Raw genomic sequence first — 21,177 nt, 5'->3', positions numbered from 1 at the left:
GCTCGGCCCTGGGACCCCCGGGGGGTTGAGTCTGGCCGCCCCCCCCTCCCCCAGCCCCGTGGGTACCCCCCTCCCTGGGCTGCACAGGCGGTGCGGTGACACCCAGGGGATGTGGGGGATGGGGGTCTCCTGGGTGTGAAGGCTTCTAGGAGAGGAGGGTCCCCAAGGGATGAAGGCTTCTAGGAGAGGAGGGTTCCCAAGGGATGAAGGTTTCCTTGGCAGGGATGTGCCCAGGGGATGGTTTCCCATACTCGGGGAGAGCAGGCGACACCCAGGGAAGGGGGTCCCCAGCGGCTCTCAGGGCACGGTGCTGCTCAGAACGGGGGCAACAAGGGGACAGTGCTACCCGGGGAATGGGGATCTCCAGGGGATGATGGTTCCCAGGTGATGGGGGTCCCCACGGGATGGGGGTACCCAGGGGATGGGGGAGAGTGACACCTGGGACTGCTGGTGGCTGTCCCCACAGACCCCGACGGACCCCAGGAGCTCCTGTTACCGCTGGTCCCCACAGCCCTGTGTCCCCAGAGCTCCCATGGTCCCCCCGGTCCCTGGGTCACCCTGGGGCCCTCCTCCACTGCCTGGCGGTCCCAGCGTGGCGGGGCAGCGGCAGCGTGACGGCCCCCCCGCCCCTCCCCGCCTGTTCCGTACACTTTATCCTCAGCAAACACGGCACGGCCACGGCCCCCCGCAGCCGTCTGCCCGCGATAAGGCTGTGGCCGAGCTTGCCTGCCCCCAGCCCGTGGGGCTCGGCCGTCTCAACACCACCTCATGTCCCCAGATCCCCCTGCCCGAGGCTGCCTGGCAGCCCCCATCCCAGTGGGGAAACTGAGGCAGGGCCGGAGTTTGCTCATGGCTCCTCTGGAGTGCAGGCGCCTCTCGCACTCATCACCAGCTCCCTGTCCCCCATGAGGTGCCCCTAAGGCCACCACAAGTCTCTCTGCACTGCCCCAGCAGGGTGGGGACCCTGTACCCTGTGGCAGACCCTGATTTGGGGGGATTTGGGATTTAGAGGGGCCGTGCTGCTCTTGGGGCATAGGCACTCGGCCGAAACACGCTCAATAAAATTCATCCCGCTGCTCTGCGGCAGAGACATTAAATATAGCCCCAAGTCAGCAGTGGTGCCCCCCCCAGGACCCCCAGGAAGAGGATGACACCCAGCACCTCCATCCCCAGCATTGGGCAGCCCCCATGGGGCTGTCCATGCCCCCCACCACCAGCTGGAGGGCATGGACAGCCCCACGGGGGTGTCCCCCCAGCCCGGATCAGATCCTTCACACCCCACCAAACACCAGTCACCAGCCATGTGCCCCCCAGCAGGATGTGCCACCAGAGCTCCCAGCCATCCCAGTGCCCCCGTGGGAAGGGGAAGCCCCCCACGCTGGCCCCCGCTCGCCCCTCGCCTGCCCCCGGCGCTGGGAACGGCCCCGGCCCCTTCCGGCCCCCCCGGCCCCGGGCCGGAGGCAGCTGTGCCGGGGCGCCCTGCCAAGGCACCGAAGCCTCGACGCCTTCCCCCCACCCGGCCGCCCCCGCGGCGCCCCGGGGAGCTGCGACCCCCCGAGCACACCCTGCCACCCCGCCAGCACCCCCCGCCCTGCCTACCCCTTACTTTGGGGGTGCTGTGCCAAGGGGGGGGGGGGGTCCAGCAGGGCTCCTCAGAGCCTGGAGACCCCCGTGGTGTCTGTTCCCCGGCCAGCTGTGGGAAGTGGCCCCCCCTGCACAGGAAATCCCTCCTCATGGATAGGGCTGCCCCCGGCGGGACCCCCCCGCTGCCGGGGTGTCCCCCCCGCTGCCGGGGCCCCTCGCCGGCTGGGCAGCCGCTGCTTGCCCGCCTAATCCCGGCCCCGGCACGGGGGGATTTGCTGCGCCCCGGCCCCATGAATGATTAACCGGGGAATTAAGGGGCCGCGAAGCCCCCCCCACCCCCTCGGAAAATGGGGGCAGTGGGTGACTGAGCTCCCAGCTCTCCCCCCTGGGGGTCTTCACCCTGCTCCTGAGCCTTGGGGGTTCCCTTGGGGTTCTCCCCTGGGGGGTTCTGGGGGTACTGACAGTGTTGGGGGTGCTGAGAGTTTGGGGGGAGCTGGGAGGGTTCTGGGGGTGCTGAGGCCTGGGGGTGTTGGGGTTGCAGGGGGTTCTGGGGGTGATGGAGGTGTTGGGGGGCTACTGGGGGCGTTCTGGGGGGCTTGGTGTGCTGGGAGTACTCAGGTGGGGGGCGCTGGCAGTTCTGGGGGGCTGCCCCCCGGCCTTGCTCCCCATCCTCCCGTTGCCATGGCAACGGCTGGCACCATCCCTGGGGATATTTTTAGCTGCTGGTACTGCAGGGAGGGGGTGGGGGCAGCCCGGGCCCATGGCTGTGCCACGTGTGTGCACACACGTGTCTGCAGCACAGGGCCCTGCACACCCGCGTGTGCCCACCCCTGCGCTGGTACCTGTGTGTGCAACACCTGCCCGGGGGTGCTGGTGTCTGCACACGTGTGCAAGAACACGCACATGCACACTGCTGTGCATCCACACGTGTGAACACACCTGCCTGGGTGCGTGCACACATTTGCACACCTGCACACACACACACACACAGAGAAGCGCTGAGAGACCTGTGCTGCCACCTCAGAGCCTTTGCACACTCACCCCTCTGCACCGTTTGCACATCCCTTGTTTTTACACTCACCCCCGCTTTGTACATCCCCTGCTCTTACACTCACCCTGGTTTTGCACGACTCCTCCTTTTCACGTATACACCATAATTGCACTCCCCCCCGGTATTTGTACCTCCCCACCTTTCCACACCCCTGCTATTTGCACACCCGCTCCTGCTTTCACACCTCCGTGTTTACAACCCCCCATTTTCACCCCGTGTTTGCACACACACCCTATTTGCACACTCACCCCTGGTGTTTGCACGGTCAAGTCCTATTTCCACACTCAGCCCCACGTTTCAACACGCACACACATCCCGCGTCAGCCCGCTCTCCCCCGTTTGCTCACCCACACGGTGTTTGCACTCTCACCCCGCTGTTTGCACACTCGCCCCCCGTTCCCACCCACCCTTTGCACACTCACTCCCGCCCCCGCCAGGCCTAGCCCTCCCCGAACTACAACTCCCATCACCCCCCGCGCCCACCCTGCCCCGCCGCCCAATCAGCGTGCGGCTTGTTGGCAGGTGCCGCAATGGCGGTGCCCAGGCGCTGAGGGCGGTGCCGGGCCGCGGTGAGGGGCGGCGGGACCCGGCGGGACCCGCAGGCACTGAACCTCGGGGGCACCGGGGGGCTCCGGGGCCGCTCCGAGCTCCTTCAGGCCCGGGGAGCGGGCAGACCCCCAGCTGCGGCCCTCCGAAGCCGCCGGGCCGCTTCCCCGCGCTCGCCGGCCCGTTCTGGGGTCAGCGCTCCGTCCCCCTCGCCTTGAGCTGTCCGTCCGCAGGGTGATCATGAAGGTGGTGAACCTGAAGCAGGCCATCCTGCAGGCCTGGAAGGAGCGCTGGAGCGACTATCAATGGGCCATAAACATGAAGCGGTTCTTCCCCCGTGGAGCCACCTGGGACATCCTCAACTTGGCAGGTCGGGGGGGAGGCGGGGGGTTCCCCCTCCTTGCTGGGCGCACTGGGCTGTTTTGGGGGTCCCCACGCGTGTATTTGGGTGTTACCCCCAGTGTTCCCCCCTTTGGAGTATTATGGGGGTCCTTGTTGCGTTTTGGACCACCCCCCCCTCCACCTTCCCACACTGCTTTTCACGCCAGAATTCCCATTCCCAACCATATCAGCTCATTCTCAACTGTTCCCACTGTTTTGGAGTTATTCCCTCCTTTTTCCCATGGGAGGGTTCATGGGTCAGCACAGCGTAGCTTTTGGGACAAGAGAAGCAGGTTTGAGTTGAGCCAGGAGAGAATTGAATTGGAAATGAGAAGAAATTTCTTCATTGAAAGGGTGGTTAGGTGTTGGAACAGGCTGTGGTGGAGTTATCATGTGGATGTGGCTCCAGGGGATTTGGGTTATGGTGAGATGCTCTTGGAGGTCTTTCCAGCCTTAATGATTCCCTGATTTCCTGATTCTAGCACTGCACAGGAGCCAGGTGCTGCTCCCAAGGCTGCTTCCCAGCCCAATTCAAGGGCATTTCACAGAAATCCTGCCAAAGGCTGGGACTGGTTTAAAGATTTGCCAGGCTCTCCTGCTAATTATAGAAACTTGGTGCTGGGATTTTCCCTGTGCAGCAAGTCCCGGGATAAATAAACAGAGCTGCTGCTCCAGGGGGTTTAAAGGAACCAGCCCCACACAGGCAGCAGCTCTCACTCCTCTGAGTGTGGGGATCTTTCCTCTGTTCATGTTTTTCCCTTCTCTCCATCCTCACATTGGATTTTCTGTCAGTGTCTGTTTTTTGTCACACCCTGTCCCCACTGCTGAGCTGTCCCTGCTGGGTTTGTCATCTCTGAGGTGTGGCTGGAGGGGCCAAATGGAGCTGTGGCCACGGGGCGATGGATTTGCTGTGGATGGATTTGCTGGGGGTGGGGGTGTTTGGCTCGAGGGCCAGTCCTGCTGCTGCCCAGCTGGTCCCTGGGGCTCCCAGGTGTCTGCTCCCACCCTGGTGGCACCAGCTCCTGCTCCTCTGGCAGCGAGGGCTGCGGGGTGCTTGGCTTGGGCTCATCTGTGTATCCCCAGAAACAGACACAGAGAGGATAATTCCCTATTATTTCTGCAGGAATGGGTTTCTCCTGGCCCACGTTTAGCCAGAGCTCAGTGGCTTCTTTGGGGCGGCTCCTGTGCCAGGAGGAGAAGGAGCCATGTCTACTTTTCCTTTTAGGAGCCACACAAGCAGGATGCTGGCCCTGACTCTGAGCATTGTTTGCACACAGGGAGAGCCCATTCCCGAGGTCCTGATGGCTGGAACAGCAGCTCCTTTCCTCACCACAGCCCCCAGAGCTGTCCTTTCCCAAGCTCATGCCTTTCAGCTTGGAAGTACAAAGGAGGGAAAGCTGGCACGAGCTGCCAGGATCACGGCAGGGCCTGGCAGATCACTGCTGACACGTCTGTAGCAGGGAGCAGCATGTGGCTGGCTCGTGGTGACACTCTGGGATGGGCTGGGGAGGGGATGGCTGCCACCAGCCTTCTGTCCTCATCCCAGACTCTCTTGGCCCAGGATTCAGCATTGGAGGGAGACCCAGGGAGTCTCCTGCTCCCTGAGGATCCGGTGGTGGCTCCTCCTCCTCGGCTTTGGGGTGACAACTTCCCACCCGGCTGCTGCTCCCCCTTTTACATCTGGGTGCTCTGACCTACTTGCAGCCTGCTCTGCAGCCCGGGGCCTGCTCGGGGAGGTGCTTCCTGCACTCTGCCATGGTTCAAATGGGCAATTAAAGGCTTGGCTGAGCAGATGGGACGGGCAGAGCCCCTCGGGCCACCGAGGGCCAGACGGGCAGGGCTGCGCCCAGTGCAGGGGACTGGTGGCCCCAAGCTCAGCCTTAGGTGCCTGGGTAAAAGACACACAGTGGAGGCTGCAGGAGCCTCCTGGCAAGAAGTGGGAGGGAGGAGAATGTGGAAAGCAGCAACAGCAGTTTCGGGGCTGGAGCAGGAGGCTGTGAGCTCTGCCTGAATTATTCACCAGCCTGTGCCCGTCAGGGATTAAAAAGTTGTGGGATTCAATGAATTTAGGAGAAAACTGGTTTGGAGTCTCTGTGGTTGGTACGGTTGGACTTTGCCAGCTTCCATGTGGGATGAGGGGAGAACAGAGTGTGTCTGTGTGTCCCCGTGTGCTGACCTGGAACCCTCTTTCCTTGCAGAGGCTCTCCTGGAGCAGGCCATGATTGGGCCATCCCCAAACCCACTCATCTTGTCCTACCTGAAATATGCCATCAGCTCCCAGGTAAGGACCTGCTGGTGCTGCTGGGGGTCACCTTGCAGCCTCAGTGAGGTCAGGCAAAGCAACTCTGGTGTTGGTGGTGGGCAGGTACCCCAAATCCCCCATGTGAGCCTCTCTGGGGCCGGGGCAGGCAGTGCAGGGCTCAGCGCGTGCCCTGGGCAGGGATGTTTCCATAAATAGCTTCTGCCATCGCCCAGGGTGGGAATTCTGCCCCCCGAGAGGCTCCGCACTCGCTGTGAGCTCCACGCTTCCATATCCTGGCATTTAATATTGCCTAAAGTTTGTGTGAAACACATCAGCCATCACCTAAAAATGTCTGTTTGGATTTGTGCCGGGTCAGCGCCCCGGCCCCGGCCCTGTCTGCGGTGACAGGCAGCGGGGCCGTGCCCTGACCTTGCCGTTCCTCAGCAACGAGCCCCTGTGACACCATCCTTGTTTTGGCTTTCTCTCTTGTAGATGGTGTCTTATTCCACGGTGCTGATGGCCATCAGCAAGGTAGGGCTCTGACAGGTGCTCTCAGAGGTTTCACTCTTTACCCACAACCCCACAAATCCCTTTCCCTCCCCACAAACTCCCGCCAAATATAGGTCAAGTGGAAAGCGACATCCTGGGCTGAGTCAGCAGCGGGCAGCCAGCACAGATTAATGCCCAAGCCTTTCTGTGTCCCCCTGGGGATGGGCTGCCATGGGTCTCAGGGGGTTTTGGGGGTGTCAGTGCCTTCTCCCTCTGCCCTGGGGGACCTGGCAGGCTCCTGCCTGTGTGTAACCTCATCCCAGCTGCTGGAAACCACATCCCGCTGTGGCCGGCGGTGCTGGCAGCGCTGTGGGGATCAGAGCTGGCCGTGGAGGAGCTGCCAGAGCCTGGGCCATGCGGCTGCAGCCACACACCACGCTCAGCTGTGCTCTGTGTCCCTGTGCTGCTGGGGACACTGAGCACCCTCCATGGCTGCCTCTCTTTGGTGTTGGGAAGCCCCTCACAGGCTATGACAGACCCCCCCATTCCCCTCCTTGTCAGGGTGACCAAAGGAGGAATGACTTCAGGGAGAATGGTTTCTCATCCCCCACCTCGTTGTTGTTATGAGGATGGGAGGAGAACTTTGCTGGCAGTCAGCATTGAAAATTTTGGGGGACTGCAGGCTGAGCTTGGAGCTGTACCATGAAGCTCTGGTGAGGTGGGGACCCCTCCAGGGGTCCCAGCGCTGACCCGGGGGAGCTCCCGGAGGAGGGTAGAGCAGAGCCCAGCCCAGCTCTGCTCCGGAGGGCTCGGGCTCGTTCTCGTTGCTGTTAGCCGATGCCTCGTCGCTGCCCATTCGGAGGGGCGGGCACAGCGCTGACCTTGACAGCCGAGCCTTCCTCCTTCAGCGCAGCGTGGGCCCAGCGCGGAGCTGCGGGCAAGCTCCGGCCCGGCGGGGCTCCCCATCTGCTCCGGGAGGAGGCGGGGGGGCCGCGCTTCTGCTGCCCCCCGCCCCCAGCCCCGCGGCCGGCCGGGCTGTTGGCGCTGCCAGCCCCACCGAGCCGGGGGTGGGCAGGGGGCTGGCGTCCGGCCACCACCGCCGCGCCAGGGCAGCGCAGCCCCGGCCTGAGGCTGCGGAGAAAACCCAGCCCCGGCCCTGCTGCCGCGGCCCCACCGCCTCTCGGCACCCCGGGAGGGCACGACCTGGCCGACAGACAGCCCTGACCTACTTCTCATTCAAGTGGCTTCTGGGCGGCTGCCAGGGGGAGTGTCCTGTGGTCGCAGAGCCTGGCCCGGCCCTGGAGGAAGGGCTTGAGCTTGTGTCGAGCTGCCGGAGCAGTCCCCATCTGAAGCCTCTCTGTGTTGCTCTGCTTTAGTTCGATGACTTCTCCCGGGACTTGTGTGTCCAGTCGCTCTTGGAGATCATGGACATGTTCTGTGACCGCCTCAGGTACTGTGTGGTGTTCCAGCACTGCCATCTCTGCCCTGGCTGTGCCGTGGGCAGAAACCAGGATCCAGCAGAGCCTGGGGGTCCTGTCTGATCCCAGAATACTCACCCTGGCAGAGGAAGGGAGGTTCCCCCTCCAGCTCTGTGTCTCTTACCAAGTTGCTGCCTCATGAGTGCCAGAGCAGGGACAGCAGAGGGAATCTGAGCCCCACCAGCTTTGTGGGAAGCTGCCAGAAAAACCCCCCTATTCTGGGATAAACCTCACTGTGGTTTTCCTTCCCAGTTCAGCTAGATGGGGTGGGTGTAAGACTCATGGTCTGAGGGTCTTTATTTCCTTTCCCTCTGCAGCTTCCCAGGCCCCAGCTGCATGTCCCAGTCTGGTCCTGCCTGTGCTGCCCTAGGCACTGCCTTGTTTTTTTCCTTTATGCTCTTCCGCTGGTGTTGCAGGACCCAGGGGAGTCCAGACAATTCAGGCCACAAAAACTTTTTTAGAAAGCTCAGAAATCTTCCTGTTAACCCCTGACAGCCTCTTCTGAGAGGCAGGAGCGTGTGTCAGGGACAGTGGGAGGAGAAGGAGGATGAGGAAGGCTCTTCAATGAGATGAAATGAAGCAGCAGCAATGAATATGCATCAGTGGCAGATGTTGACAAGGAGCTGTCGCTGGCCAACTGCAGAGCCGGCCCTTAATCCTCTCCTGCCTGCTCTGATCCTCTGCTTAATTTGATCAAAACTTCTGGCCCCGATGATTTGTGCATCAGGAGGGGAAAGCGTTCACCTCTCGCAGCGCGCTGATCAATGCTGAGCCTCCCTTAGCAAGATAATTTGATTAAAAGCTTTGAAAGTTTCCCTGTAGTGGAGAGGCCAACGAGGAGGCTGCATGGTGGGGGGTGGGGGTGTCTCCTTCCCCCTGGCACAGCGGGAATGCTGGTGGGGTGAGCAGGTTGGGGTCTGCAGCAGAGGAGTGGGCTGGGAGCACAGGACCTGCTTTTGGGTTCCCCAGCCTACCCAGCGTCCGTGCCTCAGTTTCCACACACACAGTGAGCACATTCCCACTTGTCTCCTGTCTCAGCTGCCACGGCAAGGCCGAGGAGTGCATCAGCCTGTGCCGGGCACTGCTGAGTGCCCTCACCTGGCTCCTGCGCTGCGCCACCTTCTACGCCGAAAAGGTGAAGGAGCCTCTGGAGCAGGCGGCGGCAGAGAACCAGCTGAAGATGTGCCTGGAGCGGCTGGAGAAGATGCTCAGCAGCACCAAGAACCGTGCCCTGATCCACATTGCCAAGCTGGAGGAGACATGTACGTCCCTGCCCTGCATGCTGGCCCTGGAGAGATGTCATTGGCACCTCTCCCTTCCCCCTGCCCGGCTCCTGCCGCATTGTCCCTGCGGCTCCAAGCCTATCCATCTTCCAGCCCTGTTGCTGTAACCGTCTCCTCCCTGGCTCTGTGCCACTCTCTGCCCCCTCCCCTGCATGCTGCCTTTGGAAGAGGAGCAGAATTAATGTGAAGGCTGCGGGAGCTGTTCCTGGGTGCGTGGCGAGCGCTGTTCTCTGACAGCCTAGCACAGCCCCACGCCTTCGTCTGTGCCTGGCCAGGAGGCTGTGCCAGGCAGGGCTTGGGGTGGGACCTGCTGGGAGCACACAGACCCCCGGGTTCTGCTTGCATCACCAGTGGGGACTCCCAGTGTCTTCAGCCTGTCTGGGCTGCTGTGGGCCTTGGAACTGACTTGCCTGGTTTCCCCATGTGCCACTGTCCACTCACTGGATCCCTGCCTTCCCTCCCCAGCCTCCTGGACCACCGTGGAGCAGTCCTTGGTCAAGCTGGGAGAGAACCTGAACAACCTTGGCAGCTCCCCGCTGCGGAGCCAGGCTGATGACTGCGTGTCCCTCATCAAGAGGTGGCTGTGTGCTGCTGCCCCATGGGCTGAGGGGGCAAAATGGGTCTGAGCCTCACTCTGAGTCCCTCAAACTCCCTGCTCTGAGGACTGAGAGGCTCCTGTCTCCCTGCACACTGGCTCCCTGCTTCCCCGTCCCTTCCCAGCTCAGATCCCTGCTCCGGCAGGGGCTGCCCAGAGGAGAGAGAACAGAGCTAGTAGTGCAGAAGAGTCTTACCAGGGGTTGCTCCTCTCGTGACCCTGAGACCTTTTACTATCCCTCAGCTGCTCTGGCCACACCAGGGCTGCTGTCCCTGCTCTGGATCCCCCTGGCATTGCTCCCAGGGCTTGAGGGCTTGGCTGAGCCTTGGAGCTCCCAGGTGTTCCAGTGTCCTGCCCCGGGGCAGCAAAGGTCAGGGGTTTGGCCTGGGAATGGGGGTGGGACAGGAGGAGCAGGAATCTGTCCCTGCAGGGCTCCAGTGACCCTGTGCTGTCCTCTCCCACACAGCATCCCCACCATGCTCTCAGTCCACTCAGAGCAGCTGAACAAGACAGGCTTCCCCACCGTGCACGCCGTGGTGCTGCTGGAGGGCACCATGAACCTCACAGGAGAAACCCAGCCACTGGTGGAGCAGTTGATGATGGTGAAGAGGATGCAGGTATAGAAGTGACAGTGTGTTCAGCTCAGGCAGCCTGGGGCTGTGGGGCCAGGCCATGTGCCTTCCCTGTGCTGGTCCTGCTCCAGGGGAGCAGCAGGAGACCATCAACACCTCTGCAGGATTTGGCTGTGATGGGGGATGTGCTTTTCTGGCAGCCCAGCATTGGGAGGGTTTGTGTTTGTGCCCCACAGCGCATCCCCTCCCCTCTCTTTGTGCTGGAGATCTGGAAGGCCTGTTTTGTGGGCCTCATCGAGTGTCCTGAGGGCACAGAGGAGCTCAAGTGGACAGCCTTCACCTTCCTGAAGGTAGGGCCCAGCCCCAGCACTGAATCCCTGCCCACTGCCGTCCTTTCCCTGCAGGTCTGGCTCCTGCTGAACCCTGAGCTCTGCCAGAGCAATCAGTCCTTCTTTCTTGCAGGGTGCCCCTTGGGGTGCCCACACCCCACAGTGTGCCCCTTGGGGTGCCCACACCCCACAGTGTGCCCCTTGGGGTGCCCACACCCCACAGTGTGCCACTCACCCAGCTTGTGTCCCTTGGGATGCCTTCCAACCCCACAGCATGCCCCTCACCCACTCAGAATTCTCCTTGGATTACCCCAGCACTCCAAAATGTGCCCCTTAGGGTGTCCCACTCCTCACAATGTGCTGGTCAGGGTGGTGCCCACTCCCCACAATGTGTCCCTTGGGGTCCACCCCACCGGAGCCCACTCCAGCCCTCCTGTCACCCACTGAGCATCAACTTTGCTGTCAGGGGCTTCCTTTCAACCCAGCCTCATTTTGTGAGGCAGAGTGAGTTTTCCTGAGATGTTATGGGGGAAATATGGCTGCAGGTGGTGGTGGGAGGACACTGCAGAGGGGAACAGGGGCACAAAGTCCTTTGGGTGCACACACTGCTCCAGAAATGCTGCTTTCCTGGGGCTGGGAGAGCAGCTGTGCGCAGCTGTGTTGGTGTGGGCTGGTGCTGCTGAGGGGGGTCCCAGCTGTGAAATGGGGCCTGCCCTCATGTCACTCTGTGCCCTGTGCCTTTCAGATGCCCCAAGTGCTGGTTAAACTCAAGAAGTATCCCCAAGGAGACAAGGTGAGACTGATGGTGCTGTGCCTGGCCTGCATGGGGAAATGTTCCCTGTCCCAAAAACCTTTCCTGACAGAGCAGGTGGGGACAGGGGGAGGTGGGCCTGTGCCAGTAGCATGGTGAGCTGAGTGCCTGCCTTTGTGTTTGTCAGGATTTCACCGAGGATGTGAACTGTGCCTTTGAGTTCCTGCTGAAGCTGACCCCTCTGCTCGACAAAGCCGACCAGCGCTGCAAGTGAGTGCTCACCATGGCCACAGCTGCCACAGCCACCCTGTCCTCAGTGTGGGGTGCTGGGGCAGCTCCTGGCAGGGCTGGGTTAGTTTCTGATCCCATTTCTTCTTCCTGAGGAGCTGCTGCTGCCACATGAGTGAGGCAGTGAGTGTGTGACAGCTGAGTCACGTGTGTGACACCCAGAGCTGCTCTGGATCCTGCAGCACCCTCGGAGGGGTGGGACAGGGCCAGGAGGGCAGCTCACGAGTCCCTGCCCTGTGGCACTGTCTGGGGTGACAGGAATACTGTCCTTGGGGCTACAGCTCTCCTCTCTCTTCCAGCTGCAACTGCATGAGCCTGCTCCTGCAGGAGTGCAGCAAGCAGGGGCTGCTCTCCGAGGCCAACATGAACAACCTCATTGACAAACGGTACAGCCACCCCAAAGTCTGGGGAACCCCCACAAGTGGGGCTGGAGCACCTGGTTTTGGGGGGAGCGTGAGGGAGCAGCTGTGCTAACACTGGGGGGCTGCAACTGGGACATACATGGTGGCCTGGGGGGATGGGATGCTGCTTTTGGGACGGGTTGGGTTCAGGCAGAGTCTGTCACCTCAGAGAGGCAGCTGGTGGTTGCTGAGGCAGTGGATGTCCCTTGAGGGTGCCACTGGGTGGAGGGAGGGAGGCAGGGTGATGGATTCCTACACACTGGCCCTTCTTTGGGGTCCCCCAGGGCTGCAGACAAGGAAAACTCTCCGTCGCTGAAATCGGCCGAGAATGCCAACATCCAGCCAAACCCTGGGCTCATCCTGAGGGCTGAGCCCACTGTCACCAACATCCTGAAGGTCAGTGCCCTTCTGCAGCCCTGCTGGGCTGGCTGGGCTCAGGCCTGGAGCCCTTTGCCAGCATCATCAGTCTAACCAGGCAGCCAGGGTGGTTGGGAGGCGCCGGATTTCTCCCTGCCCTGGGGTGGAGTTGTGGAGGAATCACTCAAGCCTTGCTGCTCCATTGTGGAGATGAGGAGCTCCCCTCCTCCTTCCCAGGAAGCTGGAGGAGCTGTCAGGTGGCATGTCATCAGTGCCAGCAGCCTGAGTCCAGCCAGCTCTGCCTGTCCCGCTCAGCTGCTCTCTCTTGTGCATCTCCCCTGTTCCCTGGGGACTCCCCCTGTCCCTGTGTCACTCTGCTTGTTTTGCTGCTACTGAATGACAGGGAATGTTTTCCTGCTGGTGGCAGGGGCTCAGAGGTCTCCATCCCACCTCTCACAAATCCAGCAGGTGCCTGCTGCTCAAGGTCTCAGGGACAGCTCTTGCAGCTGATCATCTCTGTACCCAGAAAGCTGGAGTTTGCTGCTACTCTGTAGCACACGTTCCTCATGACTTCCATTTCCTCTTACTTTTTTGCTTGTAGACCATGGATGCAGATCACTCCAAGTCCCCTGAGGGCCTGCTGGGGGTCCTGGGTCACATGCTGTCTGGGAAGAGCCTGGACTTGCTGCTGGCAGCAGCAGCAGCCACTGGGAAGCTGAAATCCTTCGCTCGGAAGTTTGTCAAGTGAGTGTCCACCTGAGTGGCACTGTGACTGGTGACCAGGGGGCTGGGGGGAACAGGCAGCCCCTTAAACTGCCCCCTAGACAGGGCTGGATGTGCCTGTGGCCCTGTGGAGCCCTGGGGAGGGCTGGGATCTCAGGGCTGCTGCACCCCACAGCACCCCATCTTTGCCTCTGCATGAGCAGGACAGAGAATTGGAGCCAGGTTGGTCTGGGGTGTTTAGAAAACTGAAGGCTGTGGATCCAGGGCACTGTGTCCATGCCTTCTGCAGACACACGTGTCCTGGTTAGTGCACACACACCAGTACACATGTGGGGATGTGTGATGGGCTCCCCCAAGGGCCTGGGGGGTCTGTTTGGGGATCTGTGCTCTGAAACACCCTCAGAGCTGGCTCTGGGGAGAGCCCACTGGTGTGGTGTGAGCAGCTTGGCTGGACCTGTGTGGCCACAGGGAGGAGGTGACTTGTCCCTGTGCTGCTGGAGGGTGTCTGCAGAGCTGGGCCTTGCACCTCCTGCCCCTCTGTGCTGGGATGGAGTTTGGGGGGCTCTGCAAGCCAGGCAGCCAGCCCCCTGCTTGTGTCAGGACTGGGAATTGTCTGGTTGGACTGCTCATGCTTTGCTGCCACTCTCTGCCCCTCCAGGCTGAATGAATTCACCAAGCAAATCACCGGGGAAATCTGTGAGTGTGTGTTTGTCTGTGTGTGGGGTGATTGGAGCTGTGCCCCCGCTGCTGCCCGTGCTGGGGGGCTCTGGGGTCTGGCTGGATTAAACTGGGACTGGCTGTGGCACCAGAGCCAGCTGAGCTGTGCCAGGCCCGGCTGGGGGTGCTGGAAGGGAGAGGGCCCTGTGCCAGCAGGGATCTGGGCTCCTGGGGACACACTGCCTTCATGTGTGTGTCCATCCCAAATCTGGGGTGTTGCCGTGGGTTTCCTCTCCCCAGCTGAGCCTGGGGGCCCCTTGGCTCCCTCCCTGGAAGGGGTGATGTGTCAGCACAGCCCAGATAAGGACTCTGACTCTGTGTGATGAAACTTGCAGAGTGCTCTGACCTTCCATGGTGAGGGGGGCCCCTGCTTGGGCTGGGGCTGCCCAGAGGGAGGCCAGAGCTGCTCTAGGGGAGCACTCAAGAGCTGCTCAAGCAGAGGCAGATGAGGTGGTGGGAGGCACTTGGAAGATCCCTTTGTTCACACTGGGGGGGTTAGAAACCCTGTGTGGGGGAAACAGGGCCCTGGCCCCCGTGTGGGGTTCTGCTTCCCTCCTCCTGCTGAGGCCAGAGAGCCCCAAGGTCTTTATTTCTCCTCCCTCAGCCAAGAGTGGCCCAGTCCGGGCTCTGCTCTTTGACATCTCCTTCCTCATGCTCTGCCATGTGGCCCAGACCTATGGCTCAGAGGTAAGGATCCTTCGGTGGGGATGAGAGGGTGGGACTGGATTCTGTGAGGGAGGGGAAGGATGAGGCTGGATCCTAAGAGGGGCTCTCAAACCTGCCAGCTCATCCCCTGTGCTGCTGCAGCCTATCAGCCTCCTCTAGTGGCCAGCCTGCCACTGTTCCCACTGTCCCTCCTGTCCCTGCAGCCACTTCATAGCCCAGGGCACAGCACCCAGTGCCTGTCACCTGGAAATCTGTCCCTGGGGTTCTCTGGGTGCTGGGTGATGGAGCAGGACTGGCTGTCACCTCCCTGAGGACTTGGGCTGTGCCTCATTGGTGGGATCAGTGGGAATGCTGCTTCCAATGGCCTTGCAGCTCACCAGACTGCTCCCAGTTTGCCCCTCCAGTTTGGTACTGGTTGGCATGGCCAGGCAGTGTCAGCCCTCCTCGTCCAATGAGGAACTCCCAGCTCTGCTCAGGAAACTGCACTTGAGTTGCATGAAAATTTTCCAGGTTTCGACATCTGTGAGTGCTGGGAGGCAAAACGATACCGAAACACTGGGAATGCAGAGAGGGGGAGAGAAGGGTCCTGCCCAGCCAGCCCTGGGAGCAAGGAGGGGGGGACCAGGCAGGGATGGATGTGCCCAGGGCTGTCCAATGAGGTCTCATCTCCCCCTCCCCAGCCCAGCAGCTTTCCTGCCCAGCTGCTGCTGAACAGATGTGCGAAACTTTTTTGGACAAAAATAGTGTCCCCTGGGTGCCACAGGCTGAGGGGAGGAAGTGACGTGTGGGGTTCCCAGCTCATGGCCCCCACAGGACCCTCCCAGCTGGGCTGTGTGACCCCAGCCCCAGGGACCCTTTGCATGGCTTGGTGGGGTGGGGGAACAAGGACTTGTTTGAGCTGGACACTGTGACCCCGTGGCCGCACTCACAGCTGGCCTGGCATCTCTGCTCTGAGCTGGGCTGTGTTCTGCCGGGGAGCACCCTGGTATTAGGGGAAACCACAGCCCACAGAGGGGAAACCAGTGCCTCTGAGGGGCTGACCAGTGCCCTGCTGGGGCCTGACCGGTGCCTGTCCCTCCCTGCAGGCCACAGGGCGGCGCTGTTCCCACGGCCGTGAGCACCCCCGGGTGGGGACAGATCCCCGGGTGGGGACAGACCTCAGGGTGGGGACAGACCCCCGGGTGGGGGTCTCCAGCAGGGTCCCTGTGGGATGCAGACCACGTGTTGGTTCCTTTCCAGGTGATTCTGTCGGATTCCAACCCTCCAGGTGAGGTGCCCTTCTTCGAGACCTGGATGCTGACCTGCATGCCCGAGGAGGGGAAGATCCTCAATCCCGACCACCCCTGCTTCCGCCCGGATTCCACCAAGGTGGAGTCCCTGGTTGCCCTCCTCAACAACTCCTCTGAGATGAAGCTGGTGTAAGAGCCCACCCATGTGCCCACCCTGCCAGGTCTGGAGGGAGCCCCCAGCCCAGCTCCCCTGGCCCCACAGCTGGGTCTGAATCCCTATCTCTCTCCCCTACAGGCAGATGAAGTGGCATGAGGTGTGTCTGAGCATCTCAGCTGCCATACTGGAGATCCTCAATGCCTGGGAGAATGGAGTCCTCACCTTTGAGTCGATCCAGGTGGGGCTGGTGGGGGGCAGGGTGGAGCTGAGGAGGGGACAAGGGTCCAGAAGCTCTGCGGTACCCTGTTCTCCTGCCCTGATCACTCTGGCAGCTGCCTTGGAGCTTGCCACATAGAAGTGGGAAACTGATGTGGCTCCAGCCCCTTGTTCCTGCTCCAAACTGCCCTGTGGATGGCAGTGGGACTGACAGGGACAGTGTCACCCGTGGAGGAGAGAAGGGCTGGGACCTTGCAGTCAGGACCCACAGCCCTAGGAGGTGATGGCTGCACATCCACCTGGCTGTGCTTATCTCCTCTCCTAGAAAATCACAGAAAACATCAAGGGGAAGGTGTGCAGCATGGCAGTGTGTGCAGTGGCCTGGCTGGTGGCCCACGTCCGCATGCTGGGCCTGGATGAGCGGGAGAAGTCGCTGCAGATGATCCGGCAGCTCGCCACCCCCCTGTACGGGGAGAGCACGCTGCAGTTCTACAACGAGCGGTGAGCTCGGGGACACGGGCCTGCCACATCTCCTGCCCTGCAGCTGTGTCCCAGGGCCACATCTCCTTCCCTGCTTCCCCTTTTCCACTTCCTGATTCTGTGCCATCTCCTGCCCTGCTTCTGCTTCCCGGTTCCATGCTGCCTCCTGCCCCGTTTCTACTTTCCAGTGCCATTGTCTCCTGCTCTTCTTCTTCCCAGTGCCACGCCATCTTCCCTGTTTCTGTTTTCTGGTGCCATGCTATCTCCTGTCCCACTGTCCCTTCCCAGTGCTGTGCCATTCTCTGTGCCCTGGTGTCCCTTCGCAATGCCATGCCATTCTCTGCCCTACTGTCCCTTCCTGCTGCTGCGCTGTCTCTGTGCCCTGCTGTCCCTTCCAGTGCCATGCCATACTCTGTGCCCTGCTGTCCCTTCCCTGTGCCCTGACCCCATCTCTCCACCCCAGCGTGGTGATCATGAGTTCCATCCTGGAGCACATGTGCGCAGACGTCCTGCAGCAAACGGCCACGCAGATCAAATTCCCCTCCACTGGCATGGACACCATTCCCTACTGGAATCTTCTTCCCCCCAAGAAGCCCATCAAGGAGGTGCTGACCAGCGTGTTCACCAAGGTGCTGGAGAAGGGCTGGGTCGACAGCCGCTCCATCCACATCTTTGACACCCTGCTGCACATGGGGGGGGTGTACTGGTTCTGCAACAACCTGGTCAAGGTATGAGGAGGGACCCCTAGTGCTGGGTGGGGTGCTGAGGCCAGTTCTGGCACTGGAGAATGGGGCAGGGCCACCTCTCTCCTCCACCCTGCAGGAGCTGCTGAAGGAGACACGGAAGGAGCACACGCTGAGGGCTGTGGAGCTGCTCTATGCCATCTTCTGCCTGGACATGCACCAGCTGACACTGACCCTGCTGGGCCACATCCTGCCCAACCTGCTGACAGACTCCTCCAAGTGGCACACCCTCATGGACCCCCCTGGGAAGGCTCTGGCCAAGTAAGACCCCAGAGCAATGGAGACTGTCTCCTCAAGACCTGTTTGGGGAGATGGGGGAATGATCTGTGCTGGGATGAGGATCTCAGCTACCCAAATCCCACTCTGGCTTTGGCAGTGCCAGCAGTTCCCACTCTGGTCCCCATTTCCTGCTGTCCCCCAAGGAAGAGAAGGAGGAAGCTGCTGTGTCCCACACCCCTTTGTCGGGTGGGCTGGCAGCACCTGGCTGTGTCCCTGCTCTGTCCCCAGGCTCTCTGTTTGGTGTGCCCTGAGCTCCTACTCCTCCCACAGCAAGGTCCAGGCCTCGGCCCGGCAGAAGAAGAGGCACCGGGAGGACATCGAGGTGTGTCTGGGTGGAGCAGGGGCTGGCTGGGGTCTCTCTGTGCCCAAAAGCAGCAATGGCTGGGCAAGGTGAGGGTGGAAGGAGTGGGTGGGTAAAGCCAGACTCCCTGCCCCGCTTCTCTGGGTTCTCTGAGGCCTTCCAACCTTAAAATTCAGGATTCTCCCTTCTCTTTTTTGGGCAAGGGGCTGTAACGAGCTGGTCAGCATGTGTCCAGCCCAGACTGGGGTGCTCTGGGTTACCAGAGTCAGATCCTGGGCTGTGGGGCTGTGCAGAGCTCAGGGTGGGTCACCAGCCCTGTGCAGGGTTGAAGGGCTGGTGGGGCTGACCCCCCTCTCCCCCCAGGATTACATCAGCCTGTTCCCACTGGATGACACACAGCCCTCCAAGCTCATGAGGCTGCTGAGCTCCAACGAGGAGGATTCCAACATCCTCTCCAGCCCCAGTAAGTGCAGGACGGGAGGGGGGATGGCTCCCCTGCCTCCCTGTCCCTTTTGGGTGTGTAATGTGTATTTGCACAAAACCCCTTCCCTTCCCAGACTGGCCAGGTGAGGATTTAGAGTTCTCATGTGTTTTTTGACTTATCTCAGAGTTTTTGCATTTGGGAAAAGTCAATTTCTTGATTTTTCTGATCAGAACAACTTAAAAGGGTAACATTCCCCTTTCCTTTCATGCCAGTGCCCCACACCCTAGGGGCTCAGGGTCCTCTCATGAGACCACAGCTGGAGGTGACATTCCTGGTGTCTGGGGCCAAATCCTGACATTCCAGTATTGTTAGCAAGGCTGAGGCAGAGCGGATGAGGCCCCCGGTCACATCCCTGTCCCTGCAGTGTCACAGCTTGCGACAGTTCCGGCGGGGGATTTGCTGGGGGGGTCCATGTCCTCCCCAGTGGGTGCTGTCACAGTTCCCACATGCATTGTCCACACTCCTGGGCAGTGAGTCAGGACATTCTCAGATCATTGTTTCTCCCTTTATCCCAAATTACTCTAGATATTAGTTTTCAACACATCCATTGACCTTCAGTTTCAGTTTGGTTTCATTACTTTTGAAATATGGGCTTTTCCCTTTATTTCACTTATCTTCTTTTACCTCTTGAGGCAGTCCCACCTCTTCCCAGTGACACTCAGGACTTTTCTGGGCTATTTGCTGCAGTGATGTGGAAATGCTGCTTCCTGCAGCCACCATGTAACTCATGTGATTCCATGAGAAAAGTGTGGGAGGGCTTTCTTTTTCTGGTGAGCATCTTCAGAGCAGCACAAGGTGGATCCTGCAGATTTGGGCAGGGGCTGTGGGGTGTGCACAAGAACCTTCCCCAGGAGATTCCTATCCCATTGGAGCAGACCTGACCCAGTTCTTCCCACAGGAGTGCCCAGCAGTGCTTCACATCTGGGGTCAGCTCAATCCTCCTGGTCTGTCCCCAGGATTTGCTGCTAGATTTGGATGTGCTTCAGCTCTGATAGCTGGATTGCTCCCTGACAGTGAGACGAGAGGGCTGCTGTGCAGCTGTTGAACATCTGGCTCGCACACAGGATGTGTAATGTGTGTGTTGCTGCTGTTCTTCTCCGTTCCTGATCATGACACTCATGGCACCACGTGTCACATCCCAAAAATAGTGTGGGAAACCTGCCTGGGTTGTGTGTAGGCTGGCAGAGGGGGCAGGGATGGGGCAGAGACCATCTGTGCTGTGTTTCTGGGGTGCCCCACTGGCACAGACTCTTGGGTACAGGGAGTCTAAACCTCTTCTGCTCCACAGTTGCCTCATGGCAAAGCCCCTCCCTGAGCTGGGTGACCACGAGTGGCCAGAGCTGGCCAGCATGGGCACATTGGCTCAGCCAAGGGGACCATGAGGCTGTTCCTGACTCTGCTCCTACCCACAGATCGTTCCATGAGCAGCTCACTCTCTGCCTCCCAGCTCCACACTGTCAGCATGAGGGACCCTCTGAACCGGGTGCTGGGTAAGGTGGGGATGGGTCCGTGGGGTCCCATCCAACCACTGGGACACCAGTGGGAACTTCAGGCCCCCAAAAGTCACCTGACTGTTGCTCTCTCTCTGTTCCCACAGCAAACCTCTTTCTGCTCATCTCTTCCATCCTGGGGGCCAAGACAGCTGGCAGCCACACCCAGTTTGTCCAGTGGTTCATGGAGGAGTGTGTGGAGTGTCTGGAGCAGGGCAGCCGTGGGAGCATCCTCCAGTTCATGCCCTTCACCATGGTGGGTCCAGCAGCTGTGACACCCCTGTCCCTGCTTGGGCATGTGGGACACACACTCACCTGTGCTTCTCCTCTGTCCCTGGGCAGGTTTCAGAGCTGGTGAAGGTGTCCACCATGTCCAGTCCCAAAATTGTCCTGGCCATCACTGACCTCAGCCTGCCCCTGGGCCGCCGCGTCGCCGCCAAGGCCATCGCTGCCCTGTGAGCGGGGCTGCTCAGGGGGAATCCCTGCTCAGGGGGGATCCCTGAGCAGCCCAGGGATCTCCCTGGTGCTCTGCATGCCTGGGATGGCCCCTCTCACTGCAGCTGCTGGAGGGCTGCTCCCTCAGCACGCAGAGCCATCTCCTTGCTCTGCCTCATGGCACTTTTGAGACTGAGACACCCCCTAATTTTTTTTATTCTATAAATCAATCCTTTTGTACAATCAGCTTTTGCCTCATCTCATTTGGGCTTCTGGGACTCACCAAAACTCCTCGATCCTGGGGATGATGGCCAAGCCCTGTGCTGGGCAGGAGGGGAAGTCTCCCTCACCCTGTCCTGGACCTGAGAGCGGCTGGTGGGCTGCCTATGGTGCTCTCACTGGGTGGGGCAGGGATGCTCCCTGCTGTGCTGTCAGCCACAAACGGGATCTTGTTGGCAATTCTGCCACGTGAGGGTGAGTTCTTGTTGGAATTCCTCCCCATGAGTGTGAGTTTTTGTTGGAATTCCTCCCCATGAGTGTGAGTTTTTGTTGGAATTCCTTCCCATGAGTGTGAGTTCTCATTGTGATTCCTCCCTGTGAGTTCAGTCCACGGTAAGCACGGGCAGTGGATGAGTAACTGTGGCCTCACCAGCACCACACCAGCCTCGTGCTGGGACAGGCTCCCCTGAGACTGTCCCCACACCCTGCCAGCTGCTCCAGCAGTGAATCCTCCAAGAGGTGTCATGAACTTTTGTCCCCGAGGCAGCGGCAGTGCCAGGGCAGCTGCACCTCTGCCCCTTCCACTGGTGTTGACTCACAAGAAAGAGGAAAGTGGGGCCAGCAGGTACCAGCCCTTCCCTCAGGGCACTGTGACTCTGAGCCCACTCCAGTGGGGTTCCCAGCCCTGTTT

The 21,177-nt window shown here is 60.6% G+C and overlaps 1 protein-coding gene across 2 annotated transcripts; it reads left to right on the top strand.

The window, feature by feature from the left end:
- Positions 1–3,174: 3,174 nt before the first annotated feature.
- On the top strand, positions 3,175–20,504 carry MED24 (mediator complex subunit 24). 2 transcript variants are annotated; one of them, XR_014616782.1, is made up of 25 exons: positions 3,175–3,551; positions 5,761–5,843; positions 6,297–6,335; positions 7,670–7,743; positions 8,810–9,033; positions 9,520–9,631; positions 10,116–10,266; positions 10,458–10,571; positions 11,296–11,343; positions 11,489–11,571; positions 11,889–11,975; positions 12,275–12,386; positions 12,949–13,091; positions 13,729–13,766; positions 14,392–14,474; positions 15,693–15,871; positions 15,978–16,077; positions 16,381–16,556; positions 16,999–17,263; positions 17,358–17,539; positions 17,786–17,879; positions 18,222–18,321; positions 19,299–19,416; positions 19,755–19,832; positions 19,940–19,977. XR_014616782.1 is itself a non-coding variant. In XM_084222110.1 (25 exons), exons 1-25 carry the CDS (start codon positions 3,422–3,424, stop codon positions 20,289–20,291), a joined length of 2,961 nt encoding a protein of 986 aa, XP_084078236.1. In that variant the 5' UTR covers positions 3,175–3,421; the 3' UTR covers positions 20,292–20,504. The 2 variants fall into 2 exon arrangements, 1 of the variants encoding a protein (XP_084078236.1); XM_084222110.1 differs by lacking the exon at positions 19,299–19,416 and adding an exon at positions 20,175–20,504 and having other exon boundaries at positions 19,940–20,088.
- Positions 20,505–21,177: the final 673 nt, after the last annotated feature.

The sequence above is a fragment of the Fringilla coelebs genome (genome assembly GCF_963513975.1).
Source record: "Fringilla coelebs genome assembly, chromosome: 27".
Taxonomy (NCBI): Eukaryota; Metazoa; Chordata; class Aves; order Passeriformes; family Fringillidae; genus Fringilla; species Fringilla coelebs.
The sequence above is the reverse complement of the archived record's forward strand: the minus strand, read 5'-3'. Positions and strand labels throughout refer to the sequence as shown.

Excerpts from the sequence above, each read along its gene's own strand:
- MED24 (XM_084222110.1), top strand. The coding sequence starts at position 3,422 with ATGAAGGTGGTGAACCTGAAGCAGGCCATCCTGCAGGCCTGGAAGGAG. Across the intron at positions 5,844-6,296 it reads AATATGCCATCAGCTCCCAG|ATGGTGTCTTATTCCACGGT; the intron begins GTAAGGACCTGC and ends TCTCTCTTGTAG. Across the intron at positions 17,880-18,221 it reads GGCACCGGGAGGACATCGAG|GATTACATCAGCCTGTTCCC; the intron begins GTGTGTCTGGGT and ends CTCTCCCCCCAG.